At 41.8% G+C, this 10,849-nt stretch overlaps 1 protein-coding gene across 1 annotated transcript; it reads left to right on the plus strand.

Annotated features, from left to right (window-relative positions):
- The first annotated feature begins 7,818 nt into the window (after positions 1 to 7,818).
- LOC106733144 (heterogeneous nuclear ribonucleoprotein D-like) lies at positions 7,819 to 8,685 on the plus strand. The gene is made up of 4 exons (XM_027773347.1): positions 7,819 to 8,045; positions 8,077 to 8,179; positions 8,273 to 8,320; positions 8,377 to 8,685. Exons 1-4 carry the CDS (start codon positions 7,834 to 7,836, stop codon positions 8,683 to 8,685), a joined length of 672 nt encoding a protein of 223 aa, XP_027629148.1. The 5' UTR covers positions 7,819 to 7,833.
- Positions 8,686 to 10,849: the final 2,164 nt, after the last annotated feature.

The raw sequence follows: 10,849 nt of genomic DNA on the forward strand, positions 1-10,849 counted from the left end.
GACATTCCCCCAGGGAGATGAAACTTGCTTTCTGTCTCTCTCTGTCTCTCTGGTGAGTGCACGTGGCCTATAGCAAAAATCTCTCTCTTGAAAAAAAAAAAAGAAGAAAAGCGGGACCAGCATGTGGCATGGTGGCTAAGGGCGCTGATCTCCCACATGGCCGACAATGGTTTGAGTCCTGGACCTGGTGGCTTGCTTTCTCACTTTCCCTCTCTCTATCTCACTTACTCAGTCCCACTCTGGTCAAATTAAAATAAATATGTAAAGTTAAATAAAATAATTCTTAAAAAAAAAAAAAAAAGGAACCAGTAGGTGGCATAGGGTTAAGGTGCTGGACTCCCACATGGCTAACAATGGTTTGAATCCTAGACCTGGTGTTGGCTTTCTCACTTTCCCTTTCTCTCACTGCCGTTCTCTGAACAAATTAAAAGAAAATAACAACAAAAAATAAAATAATTCTTAAAAAAAAAAAAGAAAATAAAAAAGATTTGAAAAGAGAAAAAATAGAAAGAAACTGCCAAGTTTTGGGACCAGCAGATGGTGTTAACGGCCATGTTGCTGGACTTGGCCATGTTTCTCCTCCATTCTCCTCTTGAGATCTTGGGCACGCACACACATGCACCTGGTGTGAGTTTAACCTACTGGGCCTGGGACTCAACCGTAGTCGACTATGTGGGACTGTGCATGGAGTTCCAAAATTTTTTGCATCGAAATAAATACATACTTTTTTTTAAATAGAAATTTTTGTATAGGGTACATGTACTTGCCAGAGAGACAGAAAGCAAGAAGTCACCCCCCCCGCCCCAGGGGAGATGGCCACACTGCAGTCCATTCCCCTCCAGTCTCCTCTTGGGATTTTTGGGCACCATGCACACACACTTGGTGTGATTTTCAAGCCTCCAGGTCTAGGACTCGAACCACGGTTGCCCATGTGGGAGTCCAGCTATGTAACTGCTATACCATCTGTTGGTCCCAGTATCAGTTGATTCATATCCTTCCCAAAATATCTAATATGGTCATTTTTTTATTTTAGCCATATTCTATTAAGTGTAGTTGAATCTTACTGTAGTTTTTTTTTTTTTTTTTTTTTTGCCTTAGGGCATGTGCACTCGCCAAAGAGAGAGAGACAGAGAGAGAGACAGATAGACACAGACACAGTAACAGAAGTGAGAAACATTCCCCAGGGGGGATGGCCACCACAATCCCTTTTCCTCTATTCTCCTCTCTTGATCTTGGGTGGGCACGTGTGCACACACATACCCACACACACACACATGCCAGCTGTAGTTTTAACTTATATTTCCCTAATGGCAAATGATGTAGAGTATCTTTTTATGTGCTTACTTACCATCTTTATATCATTTCTATAAAGTGGGTTTTTTTCATATTTTTGCCTACTTTTTAGATTTTTTTGAGTTTTTTGTTTGTTTGTTTTATTCTTTTACTTTTATCTTCATTTATTTTATGCTGACTTTATTCCCGTGCCATGAGTTTTGTTTCTTCAGTTTCTTCCGGGATATCTTTTTCTTCTGTGAGACTTACTCTTCCAATTTAGAAATAATTTGCTCCTTTTTAGTGAGGATTATCTCGCTGTGGCAGGGGGAGCTCATGTATGGGTTAATCCCCCCATGAGCTCTGTATGTACGTTGGTGCATCTTGGGTGCCTTGTTCACCTGAGTGTGCTCAATGACCAGAGATCTACATCTAATCCCTTACGTTCAGCATTACCCTCTGCATTTTCAATCATGTGCAGCAAAAATTCAGCACTCTTTTTGGACCACCAACCTTGTATCCAGCCCCACTGTTTGGCCTGGGCACATCTACTAATTCCACCATTGTAACGATGGATTGGCTTCTTTAAAGTGACATCCTTCAGATACTTGGTGGTTTTTCAGATATGCATACCCTTGATGGCCTTGGAAGTTTCACGAGTGTTCTTAAAGTGAACATGAAGATTTGAATCTCTTGATTTGCATGACCTTGTGGGGTTCTCTGGGTCAAGTGAATAGTGAACCATTTTCAAATATCATATCAGACTGCTTATGAGAAGAGGAAGACGAAGCTTTTCTGTTTTTAAAGGTTATTTATTTCTTCCTGAGAGACAGAGAAACAGAGAAGGAGACAGAGACAGAAAGACAGGAACCGCCAATAGGGTCTTCATACTGTGATCTATCCTCAGTTTCAGCTGGCCTGGACCAGGGTGTGCATGTGTGCCAGGTATAATTAGGGAGGCCCCAAGATGCAACCCTGCACCTTCTCATGTAGGTCCAGTTGTGTTACCAGTGTGCCACCACCTAGTCTGTGGGTTGGTTGTTTTCTTATTGTTGAGTTTCGAGAATTCTTTATATATTTGTGTTACTACCAAACATAGTCTGGCTCCACATAGTCAGGATAAGACAGTCATCTTACAATCGCCTGAAAGAATATTTCTAAAGCTGATTACTCAGTCTTGAATAATGCCATATTTGGGACACTTGTACCTCATCCTGCAATGTTGTGTATACCACATCAGTCCAGACCAGTCCAAGTCTTTTACACAGCTTTTCTTCTAGCACTGGGAGAAGAAGAGTTCACACATAATCCTGCCTACAGTCTAGTCTTACAGTCTCCCCTGAGCAGATGCTTTAACAAAATTACACCTACATCTTCCAAGAACCATCACTTTCAGGGACACTCCAACCCACGTATATGTAGAAAGGCAAAAAATAAAAAATACTTTTACTCTGAAAGTCTGAAAGTGCATAGTCCTGCTAATTATACTCCCAGTTTATATCCCTGAATAGAAGGAAAGCTTAACCTTTTAAACCTTTAGATGCTTTACAACTGCCTGCATTGTCCTTACAGTTATCTGTAAAATCAATTGATGGATTCTTGTCATTTGCATTTTGCAAGTTCTATCTTGGCAACTTTGCCAATCCCCCAAAGCAGAGATTTTCATCTTTGCTTCTAGACACAGAATACTAGCAATAAATGGCACTTCTTCAGCTTCTCAAAACACTGGGCACTGAAATAACCTAAATAAATTAATGTAATACATATTTTATAACATATTTATAATAATTATATATAAATATGCATGTAAATATGTATATGAGGGGTCTTTGAAAAGTTCACAGCGAGGCCAGACTGTGGTATAGTAGTAAAACCCAATATTCGATCAAGATGACCCAAATGGGAGAGTTTATGAGGATACTCTTATCAGGCAAGCATGTGCCCATGATCTGGAGCTGGCTGAGGGTGGACTGTGGCATCAGGACCAGACTGAGGATGTTGACTCTCTGTCTCTCTCACTCAAGGAAGAAGTAAATGAGTAATTTTTATCTATTTATTTGCTTGTTTGCTTGCTATAGGGCGCATGCACTCACCAGAGGCAGAGAGAGAAAAGGAAGGTGAGAAAGGTCTTCAGGCCACCAGGCCTGGGACTCAAACCACACTGTTTGCCATGTGGGATCCAGATACCTTAACCTCCATGCCATCTGCTGGCCCAAACAATTTTTTAAATGTAAACAAATCATGGAAGATGCATATTATGAAAGAACTCCTTGGATTTCAAAGTTTGGGAGCATCAAGACAAACTTGTACTGTAATTCTATCTTTTGATGAACTTTTTGAAGTATCCTTGCACACACACACACACACACACACACACACACAGATAGACAGACAAATAGATTCACTAAACATCTACTACTCTCCTCCTAAAAATACTTCTGGTTGATTGGGGGTTAGAGAAGTATCCAAATCAATGAACAAGCATTTTGGAGGTTCCCTGTGCTCCTAGATGTATAAGTCTAGTGTCAGCCATTTCCAAACACTGGTAAAACTCTGACTGAACAGTGAGGGAGCCACTCTAAACAGAGTCAAGAAGTGGGTGGCAGAATGCCCTTCCCATCCTAAATATTTTTCTGCTACTATAACCTTTAGTTAAACAAAAGAAAGAAAGGGGACTAGCAGTTGGTGTAATATATGGCTGTGTCACTGGACTCCCATGTAGTAGATCACGGTTCTAGTCCCGGTGGCTTAAACTCACGCTGGCCACCTGTGCGTGCATGCCCATGAGGAGAATGGAGGAGAAGGGATTGCGGTGTGACCATCCCTCCTGGGGGGGTGATCTCTCACTTTCTATCTCTCTTTCTCTCTCTGTCTTCCTGATGAGCACACGTGCCCTCTCGCAAAAACCTCTCCAAAAAAAAAAAAAAAAAGAAAACATGCTTATTAGAAAAATTAACATTGTTGAACCTAGATGTTACTTAGAGGCTCATTATTCTACTCTCTCTACTTTTGTATATGTTCTAAAATTTTCACTATGAGAAGAGATTAATAAGAGAGTGAAAAAACTTAAATCACTTTTTTACTTCTTTAAACTTAAAAATTATATTTTCAGGGACCAGCAGTTAGCATAATGGCTATGTCGCTGAACCTCCCATGTAGTCCACCGTGGTTTAAGTCTCGGACCTGGTGGCTTGAACTCACGCCGGGTGCGTGTGCATGTGTGCCCAAGATCCCGAGAGGAGAATGGAGGAGAAGGGATTGTGGAGTGGCCATCCTCCCTGGGGGATGATTTCTCGCTTTCTATCTCTCTGTCTCTCTCTGTCTTTATGGCAAGTGCACGTGCCCTATAGCAAAAAACTCTCAAAAAAACTGTATTTTTAAAAGTAGACTATAGATGGTACCAGCAGATGACATAGCAGTTATGTTGCTGGACTCCACATAGCCTACTGTGGTTTGAGTTCTGGCTCTAGCAGGTTGGGACTCAAGTTAGGTGTGTGTGTGTGCATGCCCAAGATCCTGAGAGGAGAATGAAGGAGAAGGGATTGTGGCATGGCCATCCTCCCTGGGAAATGACTTCTCACTTTCTATCATTCTGTCTCTCTGGTGAGCACACATGCCCTCTAGCAAAAATCTCTCTTTAAAAAAACAATGTAGATTTTAGCTTTCTGTCTTTCTGTCTCTCTGGTGAGCACATGTGCCCTCTAGCAAAAACCTCTCTTAAAAAAGAAAAAAAGTAGATCATAGGAAAAGTAAATCACACTCCAGTGAGTATGACTGGCCTTTACTACAAATCAAATTCATACTCTTGAAGATTTTTTGCATTAATTTTTTTGTGTATGTGTGGGCTAGATTGTTTATAATAGATATGGTAAGTTTGAGCAATGTATTTTTGGAAGTATAAAAACACAATATGAATGTAAGTGTTCTTACTCATTCTGGAAATTACCAGTGACCAATGTTACTGAAGCTTATGAAGGGGTGCATGGCTTTGTCATTCTTGCAACAGAGTCCAAGAAATGGGCTGTGATCCCAGATTTGCTTACTAAAAAAGCAGACCAATTCAGCCATTATTTAAATGGCACTCATTAAGGGTTCAACAGTGTAGTGGGACAGTGTAACAAAAGGACTAGAATCTTGGCTTGCCCATTTATCACTCACATGGTCTTGGGCAAATTAAATTTAAAGTTACTGGGCCAGGCTTATTTTCCTCTTCTGTAAATGGGAGCATTTATAACTAACTCAGAGTGGCGTTGTGAGGGTAAGGTGAGATAAAGTTTAAGTCTGAACAGGTCTTGCATGTGGTATAGCAATAAGTGGTAGTTCTCATTATCACTATTTGTGCCAGATGATAGTATTCTCCATAGTGGTAAGAAGAATATAGAAACAGGGGCCAGCAGGCAGCCTGGAGGTTAATGCACTAGATCTCACGTGATCGACTCTGTGAATCAGTCCTGGACCTGGCAGCTTGAAAAATCACGCCAGGCGTATTTGCATGTACACCCAAAATCCCGGTAGGAGAATGGAGGAGAAGGGATTGTAGTATGGCCATAATCCTGGGGCTGGGAGGTGATTTCTCACTTTCCCTCTCTTTCTCTGGTGAGTACATGTACCCTAGGGCAAAATCCTAAAAAAAAGAATATAGACATACTCTATCACACAAAGCTTTCTCTGAAAGATATGTGTGCAGGATAGTTTAGCACTTGACATTGACAGAATTATTTAGACTCAGTTTCCTTGAGAAAAATCTATCAGACTCCTTTCTTTGTGGGTATCTAACACCTAGGATTCTTCCTGCTGGCTGGGGCTGTTTTTTTTTTTTTTGAGAGAGAATTTTTGCTATAGAAATCACCCCCAGTGAAGGATGGCCATACTGCAATTCCTTCTCCTCCATTCTCTTCTCAGGATCTTTGGTGCACACATGTACCCTGCATGAGTTTCAGGCTGCCAGGTCTGAGACTTGAACTGTGGTCAGCCACGTGGGAGTCCAGCACCTCAACCCCTATATTACCTGCTGGCCCCTGGAGCTGGCATTTTGAAGAATCGGCTAAGTAGGAAACCAATCCGCAGAAACCTGTTCTTTTACTTTGCACTACCATCTCCACACCTGGACCACTTGTCCAGGCACCTTTACTTTCAACTAATCTGACTCCAGGTCTGCCCTTGCACCGTGATAATTACCCAGAGCTCCCAAAGTCAGCTGCCACCATTCCCATCCTAAGCCTCAGATGGACCATCTCTTGCATGCCTTGCCTGCTAAGAGTTTAGCCATTCGGGAACCAGCAGTTAGCGTAATGGCTATGTCACTGGACTCCCACGTAGTCGACTGTGGTTTGCGTCCCGGAGCTGGTGGCTTAAAACTCACGCCGGGTGCGTGTGCGTGCATGCCCAAGATCCCAAGAGGAGAATGGAGGAGAAGGGATTGCCGCATGACCATCCCCCCTGGGGGGTGATTTCTCACTTTCTGTCTCTATGTCTCTCTCTGTCTGTCTGGCGAGTGCACGCGCCCTATAGCGAAAATCTCTCTCTCAAAAAAAGAGTTTAGCCATTCTTCCTCGGCCTGTCTATTTAGGTTTGTATGTGTCTTTCTGGCTGAGAGAGGGTTCATTTTTGTACTAATTGTTTTCCCACTGCTGCCTTCTCCCAGTGTATCTTACATGTTAGATGGCACATGTAAGAATCTAGCATCTAGAAGATACTCTATACGTATTTTTTCAATAAATTATGTTTATATTGATGAGGGTTGAGAGGACATTTAGCTGAAAGAGGTGTGAGCGTGTGTATAGAAACCAGCTAATCAGAATGTATGCTAAGAACCAGCAGATGGCATAATGATTACATCACTGGGCTCCCATGTAGTCGACCATGGTTCGAGTCCCGGACCAAGCGACTTAAACTCATGCTGGGAGCATGTGCATACTTGTCCAAAATCCTGAGGGGAGAATGGAGGAGAAAGGATTGCAGTGTGGTCATCCCCCCTGGGGGTGATTTCTCGCTTTCTGTCTCTCCATTTCTCTGGTGAACACACATGCCCTATAGCAAAAAAATCTCTCAAAAAATTAATAAATAAAAATACACATTCTTGAGCCAGCAGGTGGCATGATGGTTAAGGCACTGACTCCTACATGGCTGACCATGGTTCAAGTTCAATTCAGAGGCTTGAAATCACATGCCAGGTACATGTGCGTGCATGCCCAAAATCCCAAGAGGAGAATGGAGAAGAAGGGATTGTGGTGTGGCCATTCCCCTTTGGGGGTGCTTTCTCACTTTCCCTCTTTACCTGTCTCTATCTCTCTGGTGAGTGTACTCACCCTGTAACAAAAATAAATAAATAAAAATATCCTACCTTTCATCTCTCTGAGTTGCATCACGGTGGTTGGCAAGAACAAGTGCCTTACTAAAGGTGGCAAAAAGGGAGCTAAGAGAAAAGTGGTTGATCCATTTTCTAAGTAAGACTGGTAGGGTTCCACCACCATTTTAAATCTAATTCCATACAACACTCCTCTGCCGAGGCTACCACGTGCCAGCTGCGGTCAACACCTCTCTCCCAGGAGTTCTGCCACCATGAAGGACATGGGGGAGTACAGCCACATAGAGGAATTTGCTGAGAGATCCAAGATCAATGCCAGCAAGAATCAACAGGATGACAGTAAAGTGTTTATTGGAGGCTTGAGCTGGGATACAAGCAAGAAAAATCTGACTGAATATTTGTCTCGATTTGGGGAAGTTGTAGACTGCATAGTTAAAACAGATTCAGTCACTGGAAGATCAAGAGGATTTGAATTTGTGCTTTTCTTTCCTTTTTTTTTTTGGATTTGTGCTTTTCAAAGATGCTGCTAATTTTGATAAGGTTTTGGAACTAAAAGAACACAAACTGAATGGCAAATTGATAGATCCCAAAAGGGCCAAAGTATCTGAACCCAGATACTTTTAAAAAAAATATTATTTATTTAATTTTTATTTATTCATTCATTTATTTTAATTTGACTAGAGAGAGACAAAGAGAGGGAAAGGGAGAAAGGAAGCCACCAGGTCTGGGACTCAAACCATGGTTGGCCATGTGGGAGTGTCCAGCACCTTAACCACCATGCCACCTGCTGGTCCCAGAACCCAGATACTTCTGAAGAACAAACAAAAGAATATTTCAGAGCCTTTGGAGAGACTGAAAACATTGAACTTCCCATGGATACAAAAACAAATGAAAGAAGAGGGTTTTGTTTTATCACATATACAGATGAAGAACTAGTAATGAAATTATTAGAAAGCAGATACCATCAAATTGGTTCTGGGAAGTGTGAAATCAAGGTTGCACAACCCAAAGAGATGTATAGGCAACAGCAACAACAACAAAAAGGAGAAGGACTCAAGGAACAAAAATTGCATCTGATGGCCTTAAGGGCTCTGTGTTTGAAGTAAACCTTGCAGATCTGCAGAATTACAAAGTTACAATTTAAAAAATGCAAGCTAATAACTGAGGATGTTTAGGGCAAAAACTACCCAACTAAGTTCCATGGCATGGATCTTATCCATGGTCAAAAAATGGCTGATCATGGGCCAACCAGCAGCATGGGGTCAAGGTGGCTAAATCCCACATGGCTAACTGTGTGGTTTGAGTTCTGGATGCAGAATCTAAGAAAACATGCTGGGCATGTGTATATGCCTGCTCTAAATTCTAAGAGGAGAATGGAGGAAAATGGATTGTGGTGTGGCCACCCCCCCAGGGGGTGCTCTCTCATTTTCTCTCTCTGTCTCTCTTTGGCAATGTACCTGTCTTATAGCAACATTTTATAAAAAAGGCAGACTATAATTGAAGCTCATGTTGATGTCAAGACTAGCAGTGGTTATTTGCTTGTCTCTTTTGTGTTGGTTTTACTAAAAAAATACAACAGACAGATACGGAAGACCTCTTGTGCTCAGCATCAACAGGCTTGTCAAATCCAGAAGAAGATGATGGAAATCACGACTCAGGAGATGCAGACAAATGACTTTTAAAAAGTGACCAAAGGGACCAGCAGATGGCATAGTGGTTACGTTGCTAGACTCCCAAATGGCTAACTGTGGTTCGAGTCCCAGACCCAGTAGCTTCAAAATCCGAGTGTGTGTGTGTGCGTGTGCACAAGAGCCTCAGAGGAGAATGGAGGAGAAGAGATTGTGACATGGCCATCTCCCCTGGGGGGATGATTTCTCACTTTCCTTCTCTCTGTGGTTATCTCTCTCTCTCTCCAGTGAATGCACCCACCCTATGGCAAAACCTCTCAAAAAAAGGGGGGAAGGGCAATTACAGACAGCATTAGAAAAGATATAGAAAAGTCTTGTTGATCTATTTATCCTTTCGATGGTGTCTTTGTTAGAAAAGTAAAAACACTGAAGAAGCCCAAATTTGAATTGGAAAAATTAATGGAGCTTCATGGTGGAGGTAGTAATTCTGGAAAAGTTACTGGGTATGAGACAGGCACTAAAGTCAACAGACTGATAGATATTGACCACCAGTACAGAAATCTGTTTTAAGTTCAGACTTGTAAGTGACAAAAAGTCCTATTTGTGAAAAAAAAAAAAAAAAAAAACTATAACTTCACCGTGAGCGTATATAGCAATTACATGCTATATGAGGGAACTTTAAAAACTTGGTAGAAAATTTGTATTATGAAAAAAGTGCATGAATTTCAATATTTTTTTAGTACTGTTAACGAATGGGAAAGTGTTGAGCTGCGTTGTGAAGTCCTTGGTTCTTTGGGTCCAGATCGGTAAAATCAGTCCCTAGGCGCAAAATGAAACTGCAACCACGAATGAAGTAGGTAGAAAAAAAGATTTAATAGAAAGAAAGGAAAGAAAGAAAGTACACCCAAAAAGGTTGTTGGGCGGGCAGATTGCCAGGTGGCAACCGCGCTTGGTACTAGTTAAGTATTATTTTTATTACTAAAGGTCATGAATATTCATTAGTGGGAGGCCCCCTTACGCTGCCTATGTCCTTCCTTTAAATTTGAATCCACAGGTTCTTTCCCTGCACCTGCACATCTTCTTCACAGGTAAAGAATGAGGAACTTGATCACCTAATTGCGAGTGGTGCCCAATGCGAGCCAGGTTGCCCCAATTAGACTGCCCAATTAGTCCATCGCCCTAATGGGAATTAGGGCACCAAAACGCTGGCTTAGGTCTTTCTGATAAGAGAAAAAATCTCGGAATCATCCCTGTGTGCTTCCCTCAAGCCCCAAGGAAGGAAGATGGCAAATTCCTGGCCCCTGGAGCTAGATGAGCCTTTCGCTTTGCTCTTAGGGCTGCCCGCTCATGACTGACTAACTGCCTACCACAGTACTAGACTAAACTTGTACTTTAATTCCACTCTTTTATGAACTTTTTGAAATTCCTGTGTACATGCTTTTAATTCTTATTTTCTTAGTTGTTTTTGTTTGTTTGTTTGTTTGTTTGTTTTTTTAAGAGAGAGAGATTTTTGCTATAGGGTGCATGCACTTGCTGGAGAAATAGAGGCAGAAGGTGAGAAATCCCCTGCAGCAGGGATGGCTATGCCACAATCCCTTTTCTTCCATTCTCCTCTGGGGATTTTGGGTGCACACGCACATGT

Source organism: Tupaia chinensis, unplaced genomic scaffold, assembly GCF_000334495.1.
Source record: "Tupaia chinensis unplaced genomic scaffold, TupChi_1.0 Scaffold000341_1, whole genome shotgun sequence".
Taxonomy (NCBI): Eukaryota; Metazoa; Chordata; class Mammalia; order Scandentia; family Tupaiidae; genus Tupaia; species Tupaia belangeri.

Coding starts and splice junctions, on each gene's coding strand:
- LOC106733144 (XM_027773347.1), top strand. CDS start 7,834: ATGAAGGACATGGGGGAGTACAGCCACATAGAGGAATTTGCTGAGAGA. Junction 8,180..8,272: donor TAGATCCCAAAAGGGCCAAA/GTATCTGAACCC, acceptor AGAGAGACAAAG/AGAGGGAAAGGGAGAAAGGA. Junction 8,321..8,376: donor GGTCTGGGACTCAAACCATG/GTTGGCCATGTG, acceptor TGCTGGTCCCAG/AACCCAGATACTTCTGAAGA.